General features: G+C 38.5%; 1 protein-coding gene across 2 annotated transcripts in view; it reads left to right on the forward strand.

Annotated features, from left to right (window-relative positions):
* ccdc169 (coiled-coil domain containing 169) overlaps positions 1-16,404 on the forward strand; it is a 71,786-nt gene extending 55,382 nt beyond the window's left edge. For both annotated transcript variants that reach the window (XM_072577206.1, XM_072577207.1), the window contains 3 exons: positions 1,194-1,247; positions 10,145-10,212; positions 14,439-16,404. In XM_072577206.1, the coding sequence (XP_072433307.1) occupies positions 1,194-1,247; positions 10,145-10,212; positions 14,439-14,541 (225 nt within the window). In that variant the 3' untranslated portion in view covers positions 14,542-16,404. The remainder of the gene's footprint in view (positions 1-1,193; positions 1,248-10,144; positions 10,213-14,438) is intronic.
* The last annotated feature ends 6,612 nt before the right edge of the window (positions 16,405-23,016 follow it).

Consider the following 23,016-nt stretch of genomic DNA (forward strand, 5'->3'; position numbering starts at 1 on the left):
CAGTGTGGAAACAGGCCATTCAGCCCAACAAGTCCACACCGACCCGCCACCCCCCAGACCCATTCCCCCACACCTAACACTAGGGACAATTTAGCATGGCCAATTCACCTAACCTGCACGTTTTTAGATTGTGGGAGCACCCGGAGGAAACCCACGCAGACACGGGGCGAATATGCAAACTCCACACAGAGAGTCACCTGAGGCGAGAATTGATCCCAGGTCTCTGTGAGGCAGAAGTGCTAACCACTGTGCCACCTTGCCACCTACAGGCCCCTTTTAAATCTTTCCCCTCTCACTTTAAAGCTATGCCCTCAAGTTTTTGACATCTTCACCCTAGATAAAAGAGGATGGTATATATATATATAAAACAAGCTGCCAGAGGACGTGGTAGAGGAAGGTACAGTTACAATATTTAAAAGACATTTGGACAGGTACATGAATAGGAAAGATTTAGAAGGCTACTGGCCAAATGCAGGCATATGGGACTAGTTCAGTTTATGAAACTAGTATGGATGAGTTGGGCTGAAGGGTCTGCTTCCATGCTGTATGACTCTATGATGTATTAGTGCATAAATATGAGATATATAATGAAAGTATTATGCTTGTTTATTCTAATCAGATCTTTTTATACTAGGAGACTTGAAACTATTTTCTCCAGTAAAACTTCAAACAGAGTTGGTAGTATCTCTAAGGGAAGAGATTTTAAATGGTCTTTTTATTCAACCTTAATTTGAGAAAAGTACTTTACTTTGCAACATTCTTCAGCCTTGGTAATTCTCATTTTTAAAATAAATGAGGTCTAATTAGATAATTGCTCCTTTTTATATATTCTCCAATTCTTCAAAATTATACCCAAGCTTTATTGGTGTCAAATATTTCTTGTTTAATCTTTAGAATTCTAACTGCTAGACTATTAATCCAAAGACCCAGGTAATGTTCTGGGGATCCAGGTTTGAATGGCATAGCAGGTTCGAAGGGATGAAAGGCCAACTCCTGCTTCCACATTCCTGAGGATACAGGATGAAGCATATTTTCCTGTAGCACGTATGACTTTTCCATTAGTGCAATTGCTACAATAGTGGCCAGTCAGCAGTTGCTCTTAGATAATATAAAGCTAAAATAATATTGAACCCTGATTATGTGATTTAGTTAGCTTGATTGTCATTCTCTTTTTCAACAACTATTTCCTCCAGGCCTATCACAAAGCCAATGATGAACGTCGAACATACCTAACAGAAATCGCACAAGTAAGTTTATTTTTGTTTGTTGAACAAATTAGAGCCATGCAGTACTTTAAAAGAAATTCCAATGTGTTCCATGGTATTTGTTTCAACTGTTTTTGTAAAATAACTGAATATTTAAACAACCACAGAAGAAAAATCATCATTAGGGCTCAGAATTATTGTAGAGAGTTTGTTTGATCCGTTCCCTGATTTAAGAAAAATATTGTTTGATAATGAAACCTTTACAGTGCTGCTTGGTTAGATCTATGAGCTCAGCAGTATGTTGAATATACTATATGTTCAATGTTGGAACTTCCTTTTGTTGCTGCTCATGTAAATTCTTCTCCTTGGTAATAGCTCATTTTAATCCAGTCTGTGTTTAAGCAACAAGTTGTCAAATCATAAGCAGATGGATGTTAGTTAATACAAACAAAATCAGAAATTGCTGGAGAAACTTAGCAGGTCTACCAGCATCTGTGGAGAGAAAGTACTATTAGATGTTTCAGATCCTGTGACCTTTCTTCAGAATGTTAGCAGGATATTGCACATCCCTGTAAGACTTTAATACAGATCAGATACTCCAGCCAGCAACTTTGTGCTTGCCCCAAATTCATCCCAATAAAAATAATTAATCAATCAAAATCATAAATTATTAAAAGGGACAATTGAGCTTGAATTGACCCCAATTTTATGCTGCCTACGCTTTTAAATGGGTGGTATCGGAAGCTGGGTAAGAGTGGGCATTCGGTTTTATTTTATAAGTCTGTAAAGTGGCAGGAAGGTGGAAGGTACTATCTTTGGGATGATGCAGTTTGCTCATTTGGGGCAAAGTCTCCCCTGTCTGAAGACCCTGATTGACCTTATTCTGGAATCTTCTTTCATGGGTCTGTCTGCATGCAGTCCCAGTGGTAACCGCTACAAAGCTCTCGCACTACTGGACTTAAACTTAGTCTTTTTGGTAACAGTTATATTATAAAATTGACTGGTCACTTCCTTAAGCTTAAATCTTTCATGACCTCAGCATATGTTTCATAGCCATAATGTATTTTAGGATTGTTGAAATGCAAGTAATTGGATACAGTAAGATCTAACAAACAACAATGCAATAATGATGAAATGATTAATTTTTAAGTGTCGTTCATTAGGTGCTGAATATTGATCAGGAAAGCAGGTGGGAATCCTCTATATCCTTCAAAATTAGTTTTATGGGATCGTTAACCCTTATCTGAACAGGGCCTTATTTGAATGTCTGACCCAAGACCCAAGGAGTGGCATGGTGGCTCAGTGGTTAGCATTGCTGCCTCACAGTACCATGGACATGTGTTTGATGCCACCTTCAGGCGACTGTCTGTGTGGAATTTGCCCATTCTCACCGTGTCTGTGTGTTTTTCCTCCAGGTGCTCTGGCTTCCTTCCACAGCCCAAAGATACACAGCTTAGGTGGATTGACCATGCTAAGTTGCCCATAGTGTCCAGGAGTATGCAGTCTATGTGGATTAGCCAGGGGACATGCAGGGTTACAGGGTAAGGGGTCTTGGTGGGATGCACTTCAGAGGGATTTGATGGCTGAATGGCCTGCTTCCACACTGTAGGGTCTCTATGATTCTTCTATAAAGAGCTGACATTCCCTACAGTGCAACATCACTCGGTACAACAGTGGGGTGTCATCTAGATTTGATGCTCAAGACAGGCTTAGACCCATGATCTTCTACAAGAGGGGGTTAAAATGTTAGACATGGGTGATACCATTATAGATTATTTAAATGATCAAATCCATTCACTCCCCATCCCAATCAAGATAAATGTAATACCAGCATTACATGTCCATGGTACTGTGAGGCAGCAATGCTAACCACTGAGCCACCATGCCACTCCTTGGGTCTTGGGTCAGACATTCAAATAAGGCCCTGTTCAGATAAGGGTTAACGATCCCATAAAACTAATTTTGAAGCAACAATTGTATGGAGTAGCTGTCCAAGAGAACTATGAAACCTGCTCCAGGAAATTTTCCTTGAAAACAAGAGACTTCATATTTCAAATTAATTTACATGTCTGTCCATTTTCAGGTATTTTGTAGACCTCTATTTTAGTGGCTGTGGTTTACAGCTGTGTGGGAATAATATAAAGACATGATCATTTATGATCCTTTTACTTCTTGAAATTTTCTATTTCCCATACATCATAGCATTATTCCTCTGTGAAAAGAACACAGAACTGCAGCATTGTAAGCATAAGGTGAGATGAAAGTGACTGTGCTTAACATCAAGGTAGCATTTAATAGAATATGGCATCAAAGAGCCCAAGCAAAATTGAAGTAGTTATTGGGAAACCAGGCAGGAAGCTCTCCACTGGTTAGAGTCATATGTCATAGAAAGAAAGATGGTTCTAATTGGTGGAGACCACTTAGCACAGCCTGTTACATTATTGCAGGAGTTCCTCAGCATAGATTTTTTTTAAATCAACGCTCAAACTTGTTATGATATACCTCTGGGGCTGGTGGAACCTGAACCCAGGCCTCTTGGCCCAGAGGTGGTGATACCACTGTGCCACAAGACTGTATGGGTTCCTAAGAGGACTGTCTTAGACCCAATTATGTTTAGCTTCTTCATCAATTACCTTATCATCATGAGGTCAGAAATTGGAACATTTGACAACGATTGTCCAATCTTCGGTCCATTTACATGAAGCAGTCCATGTCCACTTGCAGTTAGTTATGGACTTATCACATTTGGTTGATTAGTGACAATTAACAATCACGATGCATAGGTGTCCAGCAATAACCACCTCCAAAGAGTATGTGCTCATCTCCCTTGTCATTCAATTGTATTACTATTCCTGAAGCCCCCACCATCAGTATCATCATTTATCAAAAACATAATTGAACTAATCATACAAACAATGGCCACAAGAGTAAGTCAAAGCTGGCAATTCTGGGAATTTCAGTAACTCAGCTCCTGACATCCAAAGATTATCCACCATCTACAAGATGAGGAGTGTGGAGTGTGATGCAGCTTCAACAACTCAAGACGTTTGACATCAATCAGGACAAAGCAGCCTGTTTGAGCACCCATCCCATCCATTTCCTTCGTATGGTGGCAGTAGAGTGTACTATCTACAAGATGTACTGCAGCATCTACCATCTAGAAGGATAAGGGCAGCAAAATGCATGGGAACATGAACACATGCAAGTTGACCTCCAAGCCAATCAGAACTAAATTGCCATCTCTGCGGTTAAAATTCCTTTCTAACAGCACTTTGGGTGTAGCTACCCTTGATGGACTACTGTGACTCAAAATGACATCTCACCATTACCTTTAAGGGCATTTAAGGATGGGCAACAAATGTTGGCCTTGGCGGTGACACTCATGTATCATGAAGGAATAAAGAAAAACATTTCAACTCTACATGTCGACATACAAGTGTTAGCCTCAAACAAAAGAACAGAAACATGAAGCAGGATGAATAAAGTCAAAGCTTATTTTCTGCTGGTGGAATTGCAAAAGAATGCAATTTCAACAATTGTCATCATTAAAATTCCTTAAGTGGGAATAGGCCTTCTACTGGGATAATTTTTGTGCATAAAATTATATAGTTCAGGAAAGAAATATAAGTAGACAAAATTGTAGTTATGTAACAAGGTTGGACTGACCTAGTAGCAAATTTCTGCAAAGTTATGGTCAGTGTTCATTTTTCAGCTTTTTTTAATGCAAGTTTTGTTTTAAGAAGCTACAGTATAGATTGACACATTCGTTATTTTAAAACAGATAAAAATGTGTGATGTCAAAGATCTGTGGAACATGTAGCTTTAATTATTATGCTTGCACATCTGAAAGGTACTAATTACGTTTTGTCCCATTGCTACTTAGCTGTATAAATTACAAGGAGATTAGCTTCCATTTAACTCCTTCCTACCCAAAGACAGACAAAGCAGAAAATTCATTAGGAAAATAAATGGGATCAGTTCTGAACTTCTTGCTGTAAATTGGTTAACGTCATGCTTACTGGCAAAGTTTCAGATGTGTTCCAACCAGGAACAGATGTGAAGAATGAAACAGAGGAAATGGTACTGAATATTAATGAATCTAGAGATTACGAGTGGCAATTTCAGAACCTGAAAAATTATCTCGTAACTGTTCAAGGAGATGGATTAAGTAATTATTCACCTAAAGTGGTCCAATTTCCTAAAATTGGTGAAGAGTACAAAATTTTCTGGATTTTTTTTCCTCAGAAGTGGCAGCACAGTGGCTCAGTGGTTAGCACTTTTGCCTCGCAGCACTAGGGACATGGGAGTTTGCACATTCTCCCCATGTCTGCGTGGGTTTTCTCCAGGTGCTCTGGTTTCCTCCCAAAGTCCAAAGATGTGCAGGTTAAGTGGATTGGCCATGCTAAATTGCCCATTGTGTTTCAGTGATGTGTTGGTTAGGTTCATTAGTCATGGGGAAATGTAGGGGAATGGGTCTGGGTGGGTTACTCTTCAGAGGGGTCGGTGTGGAGTTGTTGGGCCAAATGGCTGGTTTCCACACTGTAGTGTTTCTATGATTTATTTTGAGTATGACAGTTTTTTAATCTCCTTGGGAGTAAGTCTATCAAATATTCACCAAGCATAATTACTTTGTAAATTCAGCGCAAGTACATCTTTCTAGTATGGTTAGCAAGGAGGAGATTTCTAGAGGACTTTGCTGAAAACAATTATTTTAGGAATGGCTGAACTAAGCAAGATGGCATTAATTAATACCAAAGTAAATGCAGAAGAGAAGTCCTAGTTTAATATCGCAATTCAAGAATGTACTTTGTTTTTAATGGACCAGGTTTCACAATTCTAACTATCAGCAGTGAATGCCATTGCTTTGTCTAAAAGAAAACTGCCCACAAAGATTTTGCCATGTGTGGCATGGATTTTCCCTATCCTGACATTTATTTGAATTTGGTGCCAACTCAAGGGACTCTTCAGGTACATGGTAAAAGTGATGTTATCAAGCAGACTCTGCTTGATAACTCACGACAGCAAGCTAGAAAGAAAATGCACTGACTGTCCTCCGATGTTAATTACATCTTACCAGATAGAGTTAAACCTGACTATAAAAGGTAGAAGCTGAAGTATCACAAGATATTTTCAAAAAGTGTATGTTTTTTCATAATGGAGAAAGTTACATTTGATAAAATTAATTTTTTTATGGTCAGATGTTTTGTAATTTTGAATCTAATATGCTGTTAAAATTTAGTTCTCTCTCATTCACAAGTCACATCTTTAATAACTTTTATAGTCAGATTAACATGTTCTTGCCAGTTCAGTGATTTCAGTTTGTTGAGGTCTATTGGGGACTTCAGCAGTGCACCCTACAGCGAAAAATAGAATTAATGACAGCAGCTTCTTGAGTTCTATGTTTTCATGTCAGCACTCATGCAGACACCTAGTTTGCTACCAGTTCTGGAGCAATGAGAAAATAAAATGCTTACAGTATTACCATCATTGCTGCTGCAAAATCCAAGCCAATATTTCTGGTACCTTTTGTTGTATTCACATTATCAACATGATTAAATAGGCACAATAACAATATCATAAAATCATCTGAAACATTATCTATTTAGTTCATTATTCAAAGTCATATTACTTTGCTTTAAATGGGCAAGTTTAAAATAACCTGATTAAACAAATTCAAATACAGTAAAGTTCAGTTTAAACTTAAGTACTAAATTAGTTATAAACCATTCTTAAGCATTAGAATTCTTCGACCACAGTTTTCAGTATATAAGGTGCTGTGAGATGTGGCTTGTGGCAGAATTTAAGCATCTTGCAATAACAGGTTAGAAAGTGCCTTACATTCATATGCCACTGATTAATGTACATCACACATGCATTGTTACTGAATGAAAATCTACTACTATTCAGTAACCATAACATTAAAGCAGTCATAATAGTAAGACAAACACTTGCATGCTCTCTTTTTGTCTTGCAATTGTAGGGTTCACACTGTATGAGCCAATAGTCACGGCAAAGGTTGTAGCAATCAACCTCTTAGTCACTTTGCAAATGGTCCTAACTTATGAAGTCTCTCTGAACTACTTATTGACCCACAGCTGATGAGGGAAATAAACTGGCTGGCTGTAGGCTTATGGTGTTTTTTCACTAAAGAGAAAGGACAGTCTTATCAGAAGTCCAATGACTTCTAGTTAAACATTCAAACTCACTCGTTGATCAGCTACCCAAAGCCAATCTCACAGCAGGGAGAAGATGTCATTGACATTTTATTGCTAGTCGCAGAGCAGTTATGTGTTTCCACCTGAATCCATCATTGTGCATGCCCCCTGGCTCCTGCTTGTCTGTCGTAACTTCCCCATTGCTTGAACAAATAGCAGTGTAAACAGCACTTATACTGAGTGTCAGGAACTCTTTTTAAAAGTACAACACTCCTTTCTATAAGTCTTTGTTTTAAAATAGTTATTTTCCTTTTTCAATAAAATTCCACAATAAAAAGAGAAGATCTTTATAGAGATGACTCTCAAATGTGATGTAAGTGACAACAGATGTTTGTAGCCACATCACCTTTCAATGACAGATACAAACCAGCTCTGCAGTACGATGATCAGTGGATTAGACAGCTTTATAATAATTTCAGATAAACTTGTCAATACAATATTGTGTGGACAAATAGCAGGGAACTTACCTGTGATATATGTTGGTAAATCTTATGATAGTAATTAATTAATTAATTAATTCAAGCAGTGCCCCTTCTGCAGTTCGAGGTTCTTGCCTGGGCTCTTAATTTGTGACTCTGCTTTCTCACTGCAGGCAAGTATGGGTGTGTGGGAGGAAATGCATTTACCTTATTCTACCTATGTGAAGATTTTATTAACAGGTTGGAAATTCATAAGCATGGTAATGAGTTTCAGTGCTTCAGACACTTTTCAGACTGAAAAGAAAAACATGAAAACCAGATTTCATACTCTTATAACCATAATGAGATAAATCTATAAAATATAAACTATTCAGCAGCTCAGATTGCTGTTTCTTACTGATCAGACTTGAAAGACAAAATTAAAATTTTGATGGCTCAGTGGTTAGCACTGCTGTCTCAGAGCACCATGGACCCGGCTTCAATTCCAGCCTTTGGTGACTGTCTGTATGGTATTTGCATGCTATTCCTGTGTCTGCATGTGTTCCTGCCAGGTGCTCTGGTTTTCTCCTACAGTCCAAAGATGTGTAGGCTAGGTGGATTGACCATGGTAAAATGTGGAGTTATGGAGAGAAGGTGGGTGCTGGGTTTGGGCAGAATGCTCTTTGGAGAGTCTGTGCAGACTCGATGGGCCAAATGGCCTCTTTCTGTGCTGTACGGATTCTACAATTCTAAAATATGATGCACTTGTGAGACGATATTAATCTCAGGTCAGAGATAAATGGGAAGAATAGTTCCAATGACAGAACAAAAATAAAATACCCTCCAACTCCTTATAATTAAAAAGGAAATACCACATCTTCTGACAACTCATTTCATATATGCACTGAGATTCATCTGACTTTTAAAACTGGAGACATTTTGAGCTAAAATAGTTTTTCTTTTCATTTTAAAACAGACTTAATTGGCCACAGTGGTCATTTGATCACAAGTTGAGCCAGTTCGTGAAACTATCACTAAGCAGGACCTAGTCTAAATACGAAATTAACAAGTAATCAAAATGAAGTAAACTGGTCACACGCTCCTATATTTGGTTTCTAGGTGCTTCACATTTTGATTTCCATCATATTTATGGGAGGGAAAGCAGGAGAATGGGGTTGAGAAACATATCAGCCAAAATCAAATTACCGAGCAGAATTGATAGACCAAATTCTGCTCTTGTATCTTATGGTCATAGGTTGGGATGAAAGTTACAACCAGATTATCCAGCTTTAGAAAAAAAAATGAAGCCAGACAGTAGAATACATAAAGGAGCTATATTTCAACAGGAGGCAGAGAAAGGGAGAGGAAGAGATGAATGATAACAGGAGAACTGGTAGACTTGGTCTGTCCCAGTCCCTCAAAATAGTGCACAGTGATAAAGTAAACTGGAGAAACATCCATCCACCAGGAATACAAGGATATTGACAAATTTTGTCTCTGTTGCGTGTACAACACATCAATTAAACAACTGTGGTCTCAGGTTTAAATCTAATACTGCAAGGACTCAAAGGACTTTTAAAACTGCCTATTCATGTTCTTCCTTTTTGTACTAGTCACCACTCCTTTTTAAACTTTATACCCGAGTTGTATGTGTTTGATGTTGCATTTTATTATTTATCCTTATGATTAGTCAGTAATAAAATTACTCTTTTGCTCAAAATGAATCTTGTAATTGGCTCCTTATTTTGACAACTACTATGTTTAAATGAAGTATGATGTAACTGGTTGCTAAAAAGAATGTAAAAATCTTTATTGCAGTCAAATGGCAGGGGGAGGAATTAAAAAGACAGGAGCCAATGTGGACTGCAGTGGTTCAAGGCGGCAGCCCACCACCACCTTCTCACGAGCAACTAGGGGTGGGAAATAATTGCTGGCTAGCCAGCTACACCCACATCCCACAAATGAATTAAAAAGAAAGTCATATCTTCTTCCTCAAGGTTGGTCATTTAGGATGGGGATGAGGAAAAGATTCTCCATTTGGAGTTTAGTGAACATGTGGAATTGTCTACCACACAAGACTGTGGAGGCCAAGTCACTGAATATATTGAAGAGATATAATGGTTTGTCTTTAAAGGCATCAAGAGGTATAAGGAGAAAATGGGAATATGATTTGAGATAGAGGATCGGCCATGATCAAATTGAATGGAGTGGCAGACTCAAAGGGCCAAATTGACTACTCGAGCTCCTGATTTCCCATCACTTTGTAACAAACTTTCTTTGGAGTTTTGAAAACATTGATTTTTTTTTTCTAATTAATGATTTTCAGACAAATTTATCAATTGAAACAGCAAAGAAGCAAAAGGAAAAATGGTCAAGAGAAAAGAACATTTTGAAGTAAGTGTTTTATCCATTTCTCTTAGTTAATAAGTATATTTTCTTGGAGACAAGAGGTGCAGCAAGCATCAACTTTGACAATCACAGTGCTGGTAGCTGAATAGTGGTGGAAGAGTTAAAAGTAATTACCAAAAAGGCAGGATGGGAACTATAGAGATTTTGGATGTCAAAGCTGGTTCAATTATTGCAATTGCTCTCCCACCTCAGGTAAATATGGTAAATATTACCTGTATGTTTACATTGTCAATCTGTTTTCAAAATGCAGGCTAAATCAATTCCAATGACCAGCCTAGAAGTGTTGTTGGCAAGGGTAGCTGATAGCATGGCTGGCAGGATGTTCTACTATTGGTTCTGAAATGGCAAACCTGACCCTATGTGGATGAATGGCAGGACTTCAGTTGGCATTTTCTTGGCAGTGGCAATTAAGAGACCTCCATGACAATCACAGTCCCTTCAAGGGTGGCAGCCCACTGCTCAGAACTGCAGCCTAGTTAGAAGTAGAATTCCTAACAATCCCATGAACCTCACTAAATCCATTGTTCCAATAGTATTCTTCATAAACACCTACTTACACTTATATAGTTAAAAATCACAACACAAGTTGGAAGCACAAGTAAACCTCTTGGACTATAACCTAGTAATGTGTGTTTTTTTAACTTTGTGCACCCCTGTCCAACACCGGCACCTCCGTATCTGACTACACTTGTATATCACTTTTAAAACAATGAAACATCGCGTGCTGCTTCACAGAAACATTATAAAAGTATAATAAGACATTAGGTCAGATATCCAAAAGCTTCAATGAGATAGGTTTTAAAGAGTCTCTTAAAGAATGGAATTGCGCTAGAGAGACAGGGAGATGTAAGGTGAGAATTCCAGAAATTAGAGCTAGCCAGTACAGCATTGGAATAGCCAGTCTCAAGGTAACAAAGGCATGGATGAAGGTTCCAATGGCAGATGATCTATGACAGGGCTATTTTCTTCATTTTTCCATAGAACATGGGAATCGCTGGCTAGGCTAACATTTAATTAGCTATTTCCAAATACCCTCGTTGAAGGTGGGGGTGAGCTCTATTCTTCCTCAAATTGCTCACAGCAGTTTCACATTCTCAACTGCTTTTCATTTAACTATTTACAGTTTCTCTGCAGCAGTCTTTTGCTCAACTGTTGGTTGGAGAGACAGTTAGAAGCAATGAGGAATTTATAAGAGCAAGGCGATGTTTGGAATGGCAGTTATAGAAAGGGGAAAAAGTCTCAGATACAGTCACATAAATGGGTTTACTCCAGGAAAGGTAAGAGAGGTAGGCAGGCAGTGCAGGATTCTTGTGTGGCTATCCTCATTTCAAACAAGTATGTTGTTTTGGAAAATGTAGGGGGTGATGAATTCTCAGGGGAACAGCCAGGTTTCTGGTATTGAGACTGGCCGTAATGCAATGAGGGATACATTGGGTTCCAAGAGATCAATTATGTTAGGGGGCTCTGTAGTCTGTGGTACAGACATATGTCTCTGTGGCCAGCAGTGATAAATCAAAATGTTATGTTTCTTCCCTGGTGCCAGGATCAAGGATGTCTCAGAGAGGGTGCAGTATGTTCTCAAGGGGGACAGGGGCCAGCAGGAAGTCATTGTTCACATTGGAACCAATGACATAGGAAGGGAAAAGGTTGAGATTCCCACAGGAGATTACAGAAGTTAAACAGGAATTTATAAGGAAGGTCCTCGAGAGTAATGACCAATGGAGTGCCACAAGGATTGGTGCTGGATCCACTACTTTTCATCATTTATATAAATGATTTGGATGTGAGCATAAGAGGTATAGTTAGTAAGTTTGCCGATGACACCAAAATTGGAGGTGTAGTGAACAGCGAAGAAGGTTACCTCAGATTACAATGGGATCTTGATCAGATGAGCCAATGGACTCAGAAGTGGCAGATGGAGTTTAATTCAGATAAAAATTAGGTGCTGCATTTTGGGAAAGCAAAACTTAGCAGGACTTATACACTTAATGGTAAGGTCCTAACAAGTGTTGCTGAACAAAGAGACCTTGCAGTGCAGGTTCGTAACTCCTTGAAAATGGAGTTTCAGGTAGATAGGATAGTGAAGGAGTTTGATATGCTTTCCTTTATTGGTCAGAGTATTGTGTACAGGAGTTGGGAGGTCACGTTACGGCTCTACAGGACATTGGTTAGGCCACTGTTGAAATATTGTGTGCAATTCTGGTCTCCTTCCTATCGGAAAGATGTTGTAAAACTTGAAAGGGTTAAGAAAAGATTTACAAGGATGTTGCCAGGGTTGGATGATTTGAGCTATAGAGAGAGGCTGAATAGGCTCGGGCTGTTTTCCCTGGAGCGTCAGAGGCTGAAGGGACCTTATAGAGGCTTATAAAATCATGAGGGGCATGGATAAGATAAAGTGTGGATGGGGTGTGTGTGTTTGTGTGTGGTCCAGAACTAAGGGGCAACGTTTTCACATGGAGAGTAGTACACATATGTAATGAGCTGATACAGGAAGTAGTGGAGGCTAGTACAATTGCAACATTTATAAGGCATCTGGATCGGTATGTGAATAGGAAGAGTTTGGAGAGATATGGGCCAGCTGCTGGCAGGTGTGACTAGATTGGGTTCGCATATCTGGTCAGCATGGACAAGTTGGCCCGAAGGGTCTGTTTCCATGCTATACATCTCTATTCCTTCACCTCTACTTTTGAAACATTTGTCCAAAGCAAGTTAGTCACTGTTTTCCATTTCATTGTCTTGCAGTGTGAATCCCAGCCCCACACCCTCAAACCCATGGGATGCAAGTGTACCTGGGCCATGACTGGCCAGCACTCAGTCACAAATATGGTTTGACCACAGCACACTTTGATAGGTTTTCTTTCTGTTTAAAGAAATTAAACACCTTGGAGGATAAAGATATCAATTTCTTCATTATCAGGTCTAAGACTATCAATTAGTTTTGTCCATCCCTGTTGTTCCTGTTTTTCCTGTTGTTACTGTTCTCAATTAAATCATCCTGCCCCTTTTAATTTTGTCCCAGATCCCTGTTTCATCCTAGTTTCTCCTGCATCATAGTTCTTACTTTCTCCAAGATTATCTCAGATGGTCCTGTCATCCCTCCATCCTTTTCCAGTGATATTTCCTAACTGCCCCCTGTCTTGTAACCAGTCTCTTCTACTCAGGCTCTGCCTTGACCTCTTTCAAACCTATCATTCTCTTTTCAAAAAATAGCCATCCAACTCTGTACTTCAGTAATACATTCCATATCCCCCTTTTCTAAGATTCATCAAGATATTGTCTCTCAGCTTCATTCCTACCTTTCCACTAACTCACCATTTTATTGCAACTTCTGCTTTTCCCATAATATTGAAATAGTCCTAACCAAAGTCATAAAGGAAATTATACCTGATGAAGGGCTTTTGCCCGAAACATCAATTACCCTGCTCCTCGGATGCTGCCTGACTTGCTGTGCTTTTCCAGCACCACACTCTAGACTCTGATCTCCAGCATCTGCAGCCCTCACTTTCTCCTCATAAAGGAAACCCTCTGTTTCACTATCTTGCATTATCCCTCCTTGACCTTTTTGCAGCCTTCAAAATTTGCTATTTGGGTTTGCACAGAAGGTATACAAATGTACTGAGGTAAGAACAAGCGTTGATATTCAAGGCTCATTGATTATCTGAAAAGGAGTGTTGAAATAAAAATAGAGACTTGTTTGCATTGATCCTTGAGGTGTTGTTAGGACGTTAGTGGATGTTCCACTCAATTGGGGATCATAGTGCTAGGTTTCTTCGGGTACCCATGCTCTAAGTAGCGAGAATGAGGAAAATGAGACTCATTACCATTTGCATACTGATGTTATCTTCAGGGTGGAGGCCCAGTTACATTGTAGGCAGGATAAAATATAGGAAAGCAACTACATTTTGATGTGTTACCACACATCATTCCTTTGCATTGCAGCTTTGAACAGATTCTAAGGATTACCGAAGAAAACTCCACTGTTATACTTGGTTGATGTACATGGGTGCAAAGCAAAAATCAAATATGAAATAGCACTGCAGATAGATATCATAGCTTTCTAAGTTTTATTTAGTATTTTTTAAATGAAAAGGATGATGCATTAAACAATGGATTTTTTTTGGATAATCTAGTTGTTTTAAATTCTTGCAGCTGTTGAATATAGTATTTTTTTTCCTAGACAAATAACAAACAGACAATTATGTTTCCTTTAGAGAAAAGTACAGCGTGCCAACTGCTGAAAGGATTTTGGATCTCAAGAAAGGACCAATCAAAAAGACTGTAGCGTTGAAACAGCTTCCAAAATTGAAACACTGACGTTAGAATATTATTGTGGATCAGACATGGTGATTTGTGTGTCAGAAGAACCTGTTATTTACAGTACTTAAATCCTAATTTTAGGTTAATTTAATTGTTGCTCATCTAAATTAGAGATATTTGGTTTTGTAGAATCAGTAATAATAGTTTGTACATCAGTAAAATTTAATAGATTGATTTAATGTATGCATTTTTAATTATTGTATTCATAACTGAACTTGTTAGTAAATTTCTATCCTTAAAAAAAGTTTCCCAGGATTGACTGCTGATAAATGAGTGAATAAGATTTAACAGAGCAGCAGGATTCCTGCTTCTCATTTAGAAGGTCATTACACCTCACGAGAAAGATTTGCTACCAAAGGGGTTTGACACTGGTGAATTTGCCATCCTGAAGTTGGGATATTAAACCACGACAGTATTTTCCCTCTTGGGTGTATGAGAAATAGTCCCATGACACAATTGTAAGAACAACTAGGAATTATTCTTGTAATTATGTTTTACATTTGTGACTCAACCCACACTACCAAAACAGCCTTTTTTTGTTGTATATCTCTAGGACACTGCTCTTCAAAACCAGATTAGCTGCTGCTTGTGAAATTTGCTGTTTGTAAACTGACTGCTGTCTTTCCTTATATTACGGAGGCATATTACATGACAATGGAGTTTTTCAGCATCCTGGGTTCTATATAAATGGAGTTCTTTCCATATGCATCCAGATATTTTTTCATTTCAATTTTGCTCCTTGTGAAAAACAATTGTAGATTTTTACAGTAAGGACTAGATAATGTAATAGAATTCCTGCAGAGTCATTATTTAGGGGCTATATTTCAAGAGATCATATTGTTTTGTCTGGCGCAGCATAACTTCTAGTTTCTTAGACAGGCCTGTTAGGTTTAAATGTATTTGTATTTTAATGGCGACTTATTAATGGGTTCAAATTTCACTGTAATTCAATGTTGTCAGACCAAATGCCAAGGCTTTAGTCCAGTGATAGTACCATGATGCTAACATGTCTCCCTCATGTTCTTACGTGACTAAGCAGGTGGAGTAAACCATTCTGCTCGGTGATCCTGCTTAACTATTCAATAAAATCACTGATCTTACCACTGGCCTTAGCTCCACTTTCCTATTGCACTCCATAACCCATGACTCCTTTGACAATCATGAAGTACTCTAGTAAATCTTCTCTGAACTACTTCCAGTGAAAGATTATCTCTCGTTAAGAAAGGAGACAGAAATTGTATATACTCCAAGTGGCAGCCTCGTCAATGTTCTGTACATTGCAGTAAGACTTCTTTACTTTTGTACTCTGTTCTCCTGGGCATCAAGATGAGACTGTAGTTATTGAAATACCAAAAATGGCCAACAATGCATTCAGCTTCCTCCCTGCATGTTTTACGTGATCATTCGCAAGATACCTAAATGCCTCTGTAACAGCATTCCACAATCCATTTAAATAATATCTTTTAAAAAGTGGACAATTTCACATTTTCCCACATTGCTTTAATTAATATTCAATGTTGCCTTTAGGCTATGCACTTATTTGGAGGGTCCACATGAGGCATGCAAATACATTGGCCTCTGGTTTGGAAGTTGTTACTATGCATGGAATTTGGAGCTCCTTGCCACAACAAGAACATATTAGAGGAAATAATTTGGAGATGCTGGTGTTGGACTGGGGCGTACAAAGTTAAAAATGACATACCAGGTTATAGTCCAATATTAGAGGGAACGTAGACTTTATAACTCTCGCACAGTTTTCTTTCCTATCTATTTTCATAGGGTCTTCAAATTTAGCTACAATAATCAATTCCTTCACCCACGACAAAAATATAAAGTTAAAAATCACAAAATACCAGGTTATAGTCCAACAGGTTTAATTGGAAGCACACTAGCTTTCGGAGCAACGCTCCTTCATCAGGTGATTAAAGGAGCGTCACTCCGAAAGCTAGAGTGCTTCCAATTAAACCTGTTGGACTATAACCTGGTGTTGTGTGATTTTTAACTTTGTACACCCCAGTCCAACACCAGCATCTCCGAATTATGACAAAAATATAGATCATAAGTAGTTGAGGCTCCAGCACTGATCCTAAGTCTGTTACCCTGAAACTGAGAGAAAGTGAGGACTGCAGATGCTGGAGATTAGAGCTGAAAAATGTGTTGCTGGAAAAGCGCAGCAGATTGCGCTTTTCCAGCAACACATTTTTCTACCCTGAAACTGATCCATTTATTCTGTTTCCTGATAACCATTCCTCTATAGATACTATTATATCACCCCCAATCCTATAAGCTCTTGTGTAGTGATCAATTGTGGCACCTTATCAAATGCTTTTTGGAAATCCAAATAAACTACACCTACTGGTACACTTTTATCCATACAGCTTGTTACATCCTCAAAGGAACTCTCACAAATGTGTCAAACAAAACTTCCTTTTCACAAAACCATGTTGACTCTGCCTCAATGTTATTGTCTGAATTTACTACTTCTACCTCTTTAATAATGGATTCTAGGGTTTTCCATATCCTTTTTACTTCATGTTTACATGGGATTGTGTGGAAAAAGTTTAGTGTCATACTCCTGAAATGCCAAGGATTTGAACAGTTCATTCACTCATGTCCTCCCCAACCACCCTCTCCCTTCCTTTCACATACTTCTTGAGATCCACCACTTTGACTAAGTTGTTGATTATCTACCCTTATATCTCTTCATGTGGTTTGATGCCAATTTATCTATTAATGCTCCCATGAAAGGCCTTTTGATGACTGACTGTACATTTTGCCATATACAATTGATGGATATATTGGGCACAGGATTTAATAAGAAATTCACTGTTAAATTGTCTAATTTATCCTGCTTGCCACTAATTATTTGAATTTTGTTTTCTCTATCAATTTATTTTTAAAATTGTTTCTTCCTTTCCTGCATTTCACTCGTAATCCTCAACTTGCTTTAGTTTTCAGTTACCATAATTTAAAGATTTGTTTTATTGCTTACCAATAAGAATTTTGCACAAGTAATCTGTATATATCTTCTTAAATTATACACTCTCTCCTTAGCAACAACTTATAGGAACTTGGAATCCTTATAATGTGGAAGCAGGCCTTTCAGCTCATCATGTCTCCAAACAGCATTCTGCCCCACACAAACCCAATCTCTGTAGGCTTTCATTTCCCATGGCTAATCCACCTAGCCTGCACACCCCTGGACACCACACACAATTTAGAATGGCAATTCCACCTTACCTGCACATCTTTGGACAGTTTGAAGAAACCGGAGCACCCGAAGAAAATTCTTACAGACATAGAGACAACATGCAAACTCCACATGGCTGTTTACTAGAGGGTGGGATTGAACTAGGTATCTGGTGCTGAGAGGCAGCAGTTCTAACCATTAAGCCAAGTGTTGCCACAATGATCTATAGCATCATTAAAATAGCAAAATGCTCCACGGTATTTTACAATTGGAATGAAACCCAAGTAGGAGTGGGAAGCAAGAGAAATTACCAAAATTACAATCAAAAAGTTAAAATAAAATGAAGAACTGCAAGCATCAGAAATCTGTAACAAAAATTGCTGGATAAACTAGGGCATTGAACCAGAAATGTAAACTGTTTCATTTCCACAGATGCTGCCAAACCTGAGTTTCTCCTGCAGTTTCTGTTTCCATAAGGCTTTAAAAAGGTGGAGAGACATGCATGTAGATGAATGGATTGTTATAGAAGTTTAAGATGTCGGGTGAATGGCTGAAAATTCTGCTTTAAATTATAAAGCAGAGAGAAGGGAAATATATTGTAATCTGGAATTAGAATAATTGTGCTGCATACCTTTAACTAAAGAGGGGAGTGTGGAAAGAGGTGAAATGAATCATAGCACATTTCATACACAGCAAGTGATTCAAATTTGAGGATACATCCAGAGCCTGAGGTCTAGGAATGGACAGAGTGGATTGACTGGAATCTATATGATGAAAATAGATCTGAAAGTAAATGGTAACTTGACCAAAGTTGTGTGTAGATATGCCCAGAGTTTAGATTGCAAAATCGTTCAAGCCTGATAGTCTGTGTGCTTGGTGATGTCAAGTTAGCAGTTTCTTTAATTTGGGATCAGATCTCACACTGTTAGGATGATACTTGATGATTACAAACAGAGCTTAATCTATTTTTTACTTGTTAATACTCTACTAGGTGCATTTTCAAGTGAATTGCTTATTACTAAGCTGGTAGCTCTGTAGTTTTGGCTAAATTAGCATTCTGTCAGATAGATATTTCCAATCAACCTTTTCAGAGTTGTTATTATACGGATTTCTTTCTGAAGGATATTAGGTAATCACTTTTATAAATGTTTCATTTGTGAGGCAAACACTAAGCAGGATCCCTGCTGCTTATTTGATGCAACTGAGTGCTTCAGCTGCCATTTGAACACAAGAGATAATCATTTTTCAAGAAATAAAGATTTGAATCTACAATTCCTGTATCTTAGAACACAGCAATGTAATCTGTACCAGCATGTAATGAAATTCCAAATGTTTCTAATTCAAACCAAGTATAATCATTAATGTTATAAGATTCTGTAATTTAATAACAAGCATAAAGTAGACAATGGTTGTTGCTTATGGTCTGACATAATTTCATTTCTAAAATAAAGAACACTGTATTCCTTCAGCCTTCTGCAAACTTTAAATTGTGTTCTTGTTGGCATTCCCTCATGCACTTGTTTATAGTCAATGTGATATTTTTCAAAGAAGCACTAAATCAAAGAAAGGACACACTGAAACCCAATCTTGAGCTATGTAATGTCAAAAGCAACACAGTTAGAAAGGTCTTGAGACCCAGTGGCAAAAGCAAGTGAGCTGTAATACATGACAATCGCAGCAAGTATGATCAACAGTCTATTAATGTCCTGAATAAGCAGCAACAGCCATCAATCTCAGACGACCAATGTCGGTCTCTATGAAATAGAAAATAACATTTGTTCTCCAGAATCACTGAAATTTACAGCAGGAGAGAAAGCCACTTGTTGCACCGTGCTCATTCTAGTTGATAAATATACAGTCTAATTCCACTTTCCAGCATTTAATTCATGGCTCTGAAGAGATTGAAAACAATTGAATCAGTTTTCATGAATGAAAGGCTTATTTTATGTTAGCCTATCTTAGTTTTTTCCAATAAATTTATACTTCAACTGCATATTCAAGACCCTTAAATATTCGGCATCAACATTAGCAGTGTGAATGGGAATGTTAGAGACTATTGTGCCCTAAATGGAATTTTGGGTAATTTCTGTTCAACATATTGCTAGCTAATTACATGTGGTCCTCAGGAACTAAACTCTTCAGGATACTTATAGGTATGGTCAGTATATTTGCATATGACACCAAAATTGGAGGTGTAGTGGACAGCAAAGAAGGTTACCTCATAGTTCGAGTGATCTTGATGGGCCAATGGACTGTGGGGTGGCGGAGGGAGTTTAATTAAGATAAATGTATGGTGCTGCATTTTGGAAAGGCAACACAGGGCAGGACTTATACACTTAATGGTAAGGTCCTGGGTATGTTGCTGAACAAAGAGATCTTGGAGTGCAGGTTCATAGTTCCTTGACAGTGGGGCCCCAGATAAACAGGATAATGAATAAGGCATTTGGTATGCTTGACTTTATTGGTCAGTGCATTGAGTACAGGAGTTAGGAGGTCATTGTTGTGACTGTACAGGACATTGGTTAGGCCACCTTTGGAATACCTTTGGAAGATTTACAAGGACGTTGCCAGGTTTGGAGAGTTTGAGCTAAATGGAAAGGTTGAATGGGCTGGGGCTCCTTCCCTGGAGGGTCAGAGGCTGAGGGGTGACTTTATAGAGGTTTATAAAATCATGAGGGGTACTGCTGGGGTAGATAGACAAGGCCTTTTCCCTGGGGTGGGCAAGTCCAAAACTAGAGGGCATAGGTTTAAGCTGAGAGGGGAAAGATAAAAAGGGACCTAAGTGGTAGAGGGTGATGCGTATATGGAATGAGCTTCCAGAGGAAGTGCAGGCTGGTACAATTCAACATTTAAAAGGCACGTGTATGGGTATATGAATAGGAAGAGTTTACAGGGATAGGCACCAAATACTGGTAATTGGCACTAGATTAATTTAGGATATCTGGTTGGCATGAATGAGTTGGACTGAAAGATCTGCTTCCATGCTGTACATAAACCTATGACTCTACAATACTGGATGTGAATGATAAGCAGTCAAATAATTTATCCTGGACAGTGCTTCCTGATTACCACGAGGTTGAAATAATTAGGTTTGTTCGCAGATATGATTCCTGATTTGTATTTTAATGAACTCATTCATTTGAACTCAGCAGGAATTTGATAGTGGACAATTTGTTTGTCTTAGTCCTCACAGACCTAGATTTTCAGTCCTGAGTCAATGAGGTAGAGTTGAGACTTGCTGATTTGCCACAGAGGAAAAAGTGCCTGCAATGTCATGTTTCTTCATTGCAGGCACAGGCTAGTGTTGAGCCTAAGCTTCTCCCCTACACACACATTGGAGGGGCTGCTGAATGCTGACTTGGCCCGGGTAAAAGAACTCCCTTCATTTTCTGGAATCTTGCCACAGTTATACAGTTAAAAATTAGGCCCTCTCATCCCCCTACCACTACACTCTACATTACCATACCTGCCAACTCATGTCAATCCATGTCCATATCTAGTCCACTCCTCACCAACTACCCTCCACCCCCCAACCTCCCCCCATGGATTCTTGTAGGACCTGTGCAACAACTCATGATCCCCATAGTTTTAGCCCCCGGTCCCTTTTAACTCCTTTGCCAACTTAGTGCCAACTAATGACCATAATCCTATGCCCTCCGCATACTAATACATCTAGTATCCACCCGAGCAGACCTCAGGAGCTATCCAGAGACGAAGCAAAAAAAGCTGTAAATGTTACATACTTCATTATAAAATAATAAGATAAACAAACAAGCCCTTCATGAAAGATGATTCAAAAGATTTAAATCTTTTTGAGTACTTAGCTTATGAAAAATATTTGTGTTTATAATGTGTCAGCGCTTAATTCATATGGTTCTGCTGAGTTCAGGTTCTCTCTCTGTGTAAGGCATGTACTGCTCCAGTTAGCCAGCTAGCAACATTAGGGTCTGTTGCAAATGTGGACAGGACTTCTGAATTCAGCTTCTCAGCACCGTCTGCACAACTTGTGAGAATTTAGACCACAGTCAAAGGAAAAGGATTACAATTTTGCTAATAGTTTTGATTGGCTAGTTGATTTTGGACTTCTAAAACTGGGATGATTTAATACTTTTGCTTCTTGCCCAGCTGGGATATTCCAGGACAATCTAGAATTCTGAAGATAGACTGATGTAATCTGTTCATTATGATATGATGTTAAAAGGTTTCAAATTTGCAAGTCAGCAAAGGGACTTTATCTCATTAATATGAATAGTATGTTATTGTCTGTTATTTTCTTTGTTACAAGGAATGTAAAGAAACAGATTAAAATTTACTGCAAATGTCATTTGGTTAAAAATAAACTTTGATCACTTCACGAGGGAGTGTGTGCATTAGTCTGGATTCCAGAATAGAGATGTCATGTGTAAGATCAAGAGATATGGGCATTCACTGTTATGACCCATGGGCTGCATGATCATATGACTTGACATTGAGCAGGATCACAAGGTTTGTGGTGACTGCGAATGAAAGAGAGCAGTACTGTTGAATCCAAAAGTTATAATTGAGGTCAGCAAGACAGACCTTTTCTCCAATGCAGTCTCTTATCTTCACATATAAAAGACAACCAGCACTATTATTATAGAATATCTTACTGCATCTCTAGCTACAGCAAATTCCCTAGATTCTTTTGCCGTCTGCCTGGTGCTTTGATTTTACATTTATTATCAATTTCCTCAGCCTCACTCCATTTTTAATTGTAGAAATTTCTTTTTAACAAACTTAAAGTAACTTAAATCAGAAGTACAAATATTTAGCTCTTCAGCTTTACAAAGCAATTTTGCATTTGGAACTTTCAATGCAAAGGACCTATCATTTAGATCAATAAATAACTTGGGTGTTTCTCATTCCTTCAGCTGAGGTATTTCAGAGAAAGAGGCCCTTCAACCATTTTGTCCATACCCTTCAGCATGGACGAGATGGACCGCAAAGTCTGTTTACATGCTGTACATCTCTATGACTCTATGATCAGACCTTTTGTACAGGAGTTGGGACATTATGTTGAGATTATACAAGATGTTGGTGAGGCCTCTTCTGGAATACAGCGTCCAGTTCTGGTTGCCCTGTTACAGGAACATTATTATTAAACTGGAGAGGGTGTGGAAGACATTTACCAGGATGTGGCTAGGAATGGAGAGTTTGATTTATAAAGAGAGGCTAGATTGGCTGCGACTTTTTCCACTGGAGCATAGGAGGTCGAGGAGTGACCTTATAGAGGTGTGTAAAATCATGAAGTGTCAAGATAA

The sequence above is a fragment of the Chiloscyllium punctatum genome, chromosome 9 (assembly GCF_047496795.1).
Source record: "Chiloscyllium punctatum isolate Juve2018m chromosome 9, sChiPun1.3, whole genome shotgun sequence".
Lineage (NCBI taxonomy): Eukaryota > Metazoa > Chordata > Chondrichthyes > Orectolobiformes > Hemiscylliidae > Chiloscyllium > Chiloscyllium punctatum.